The sequence below is a fragment of the Blastocystis sp. subtype 4 genome, assembly GCF_000743755.1.
Source record: "Blastocystis sp. subtype 4 strain WR1 chromosome Unknown seqid_0576, whole genome shotgun sequence".
Lineage (NCBI taxonomy): Eukaryota > Bigyra > Opalinata > Blastocystidae > Blastocystis > Blastocystis sp. subtype 4.
The window spans coordinates 1-3275 of NW_014568971.1; the positions used below are offsets into that span (position 1 = coordinate 1).

General features: G+C 36.0%; 1 protein-coding gene across 1 annotated transcript; it reads left to right on the forward strand.

Moving 5' to 3' along the window:
• Positions 1–287: 287 nt before the first annotated feature.
• JH06_5169 (hypothetical protein) lies at positions 288–2909 on the forward strand (the record flags this gene model as incomplete). Its single annotated transcript, XM_014669418.1, has 14 exons — positions 288–418; positions 451–529; positions 559–699; positions 731–967; positions 997–1080; positions 1110–1505; positions 1536–1684; positions 1715–1784; positions 1814–1920; positions 1951–2016; positions 2047–2458; positions 2490–2594; positions 2625–2741; positions 2772–2909. 14 exons carry the CDS (start codon positions 288–290, stop codon positions 2907–2909), a joined length of 2232 nt encoding a protein of 743 aa, XP_014524904.1.
• Between the last annotated feature and the right edge of the window lie 366 nt (positions 2910–3275).

The window sequence follows — 3275 nt, forward strand, 5'->3', positions numbered from 1 at the left end:
ATATCGAGTTGAGTGGGAAAAGGAAGTTATGAAGAAGAAGAGGAGATACCGAAGAAGTGTTACTGATAATGAAGATGAATCATTATTGAAAGAATAGTCATGTGAGATGATGTTGTACCTTTTTTGATTTTGCTTGTTTGTATGGACGTTCCCACTCTACTCTGATTAAATAACACTAGATACCAGATGATAGTATTCAGTTAAGATTTCTACTTTTTTTCTATCCTTGTCAAGTGGCTTCTCATTTTCTGCACGATTTTCCAATGAATTCTGTGAAGAATAAAAGTATGGAGGCGGAAAATGCATTTCGATCGTTACAGGAGAGTGTATTGCATCCTCTGTTGAATCATTTCTTAACATGGGAATGCCATCCTGTTGATCGTATCATATCAAAGGCAGACTTAATGAAGTGTTATACGTTCGAAATCGTTGTTGTGAATGAATCTGTAGTCTTCTATTCTCCCTCTTTAATTCACGAAATCAGAGCAATGATAATTATCAAGAATACGTATATATGCAGACGAAGAATGTGGGGATAAGGAAGTTTTGTAAGCCTAGGTTCTGAAGGACTATTATATATCTCTTCAGAAGCAGAAGATCGACAGTGATTCTTCTGTAGATGTGTTAAGTTCAATGTGCTGCAAGTGGGAAGAAATGCAGTATATCTGCGAAGTGTTGAGAGTTGTGTTATTGTATGTTGTATTCATCGCTTCTTCTATATTATGAATAGGAAAAGAACTATGTTACTCGTACTGATAAGCAACCAATCGATTACGTTGTACGACAGTACTATGCCAAATATGTAATTCAAGAACATGAAAACTCAATTGTAAATGCAATTCGATATTGTGTTCGCTACTATCGACAACATAATGGCGTTATTCTGACAGATTGTGCTCGAAAAGCAGTTCAGATTATCTATGAAAACAAGGATCTCGATTTTCTGATGACTGCAACGAAATTGGATGTAAGCATGTTATGAGTTTATCATCACAGCGTGACCTGAAAACGGATATTTATCGTCATTACATCAATAACAAAATCACTTCTCTTGTATCGATGGAATCGATTCTATCAAAAGTATTCTTGTATCTGTTTCTTCATTGTAGTTGGATTCAGCCCTATCATTGGAATCAACAATATCTTCTGTTTTTGGTTTCAGTCAACTAGATTCAGAATTTCAAGTGATTGTGGTTCGTTGTCTAATTGAAGACATTGTAGTGATTTGTTCTCTGTTTTACACAAAGTTTCCATCTCTCTTATCACGATATCTACCTCATCTCTTCCCAAGTGATCTTACAACTATCAAGAAACTCCTGGATTATGCGAAGAGACTTCATTTAGGTGTTGATCAGATTGCAAGCAGCCTGAAAACAGTCTTTATTCAATCTGGAGAAGTTCTGTTCAATTCATATGCTTCACAATACGAACAGAGTCGGAATAAGCATCGTGTGAACTGGGAATATGTTAAAGCATTAGCCCATCATTATCACAGTGTGTATTTGGTAGCAATAAGAGACGGATTTGATGTATAGATCATTCAGAATGAATTGGATGCTGTTCCTTCGTTCTTTCAGTCTTTGTATTCTGCCGTGGCAACAGTCACAGATCGTTGTTTTGGGTCAGAAACATCTGTATCAAGTGGAATAGCTGAGTTGATTGATCATATCATTCGCAAAGAGAAGTTGACTTGATGATCCTGATTAACATGTAGTTTATCTCCTGTTGAGTTTTCGTCCCAACTTACAGAACTTATTTTCTTGTATAGTAATATAACAAATAAGGTAGGAATTATGGAATCTACATATTGTAGGATGATTTCTTAACTACCTACAATATTCTGTTATCTCGACGTCTTCTCTATTCTACAACGAATAATTATGATATTGAAAGAAGTATCATCTCACGAATTCGAACATCGTAGATACTGATTTCTCTTCTGATACCTAGAACAGGTGTTTTATCAGCAAGTGTGATGGACAGCATTCTAGGTGATATGAATAACGCGATATCTGAGTAAGAGAAGTGAGAATTGCAAATGTTTAGAGAATTTGACAGAAAACTCCACAATTCTTGTCTTGTCGATTATCAATATCATTTGAATGTATTGACAAAAGGGATCTGGCCATCGTTACCTGAATCGGAATTTGAGGATCTGGATAAGTCGATGGAGATTACTTTACCATCAGAGTTCCAGCCTCTTGTGACTACCTTTAATCAAGAATCAGTAGATACAGAGCGATCATTCAAATGGTCGTTTGTTCGAGGATTCGTGACAGTCGAATTGTTGATTCAGGATCAACCTATTCTCGTTCAGATGCTTCCTATTCAAGCCATCGTATTACTACTGTTCCAAGGAGATGAATGTTATTCATTTGAGATGATCCAGAACAGAACTCATATTAGTGAATTACTTCTGAAGCAGGTCATTTCATCATTACTATTCTCTCAATTCCAAGTCCTTTTGCATTTTTGTGATGATAATGTAGTTATTGAAGAAGGAACAGGGTCCTCCGAATGGTATTAGTGAACAGGATATCTATACCTTCAATACTGATTTTGTTCCTCCAAGCTCTTCCATTCGACTTCAGGGAGTATGTTTAATTATTGTTTGATGAATATAGTTATCATATAATCAACGCTGTGAACAGAACAGTTCAAGTGTTATTAAGTATATTGAAGCCTACAAAGCAGCAATTGTGAAGACTGTGAAGAAGAAGAAGTGTATTCATATTAATGAGGTAGATATGGATTGTGGAAATAAGATGTAGCTGCAGAAGGAAGTACTACTGTTGATGAAGGACTGGAACATCACAGAAGAGGACTTCAGGAAATGTGTGGAAGGACTCATTGAAAGTGAATATATTGAGCGTGATAATCAGAATGGAACTATCATTCGCTATGCTTAAATCTATTACTTGTTTGTTGATTAATCTTCGCGAAGATTCTATAAAATAGGGGCATTTTCAACTATCTGTCCCTATTATAGTTTTTTCTCAATATCTCATTTCTCTCATGTCTAAGCCTGTTGTTTTCGACGATTTGTGTAAGAAAGCCAAGGGTACAACCATGTATCATTCACAATCATTCGTAGATGTTCTCAATGATGATTACTTCTTGGGAACCAAAATGACCATGAAAGTCAAGAATGTCAAGGGTATTGTAGGAAAGGAGAGTATGGAGATGATTTGAATAGAATATGACAGCTGAAGCTCGTGCTGTTGAAGGAAAGCCTGTAGTGAGCAAGATCTCTGGAGATTTCGTTCCTTGTGATT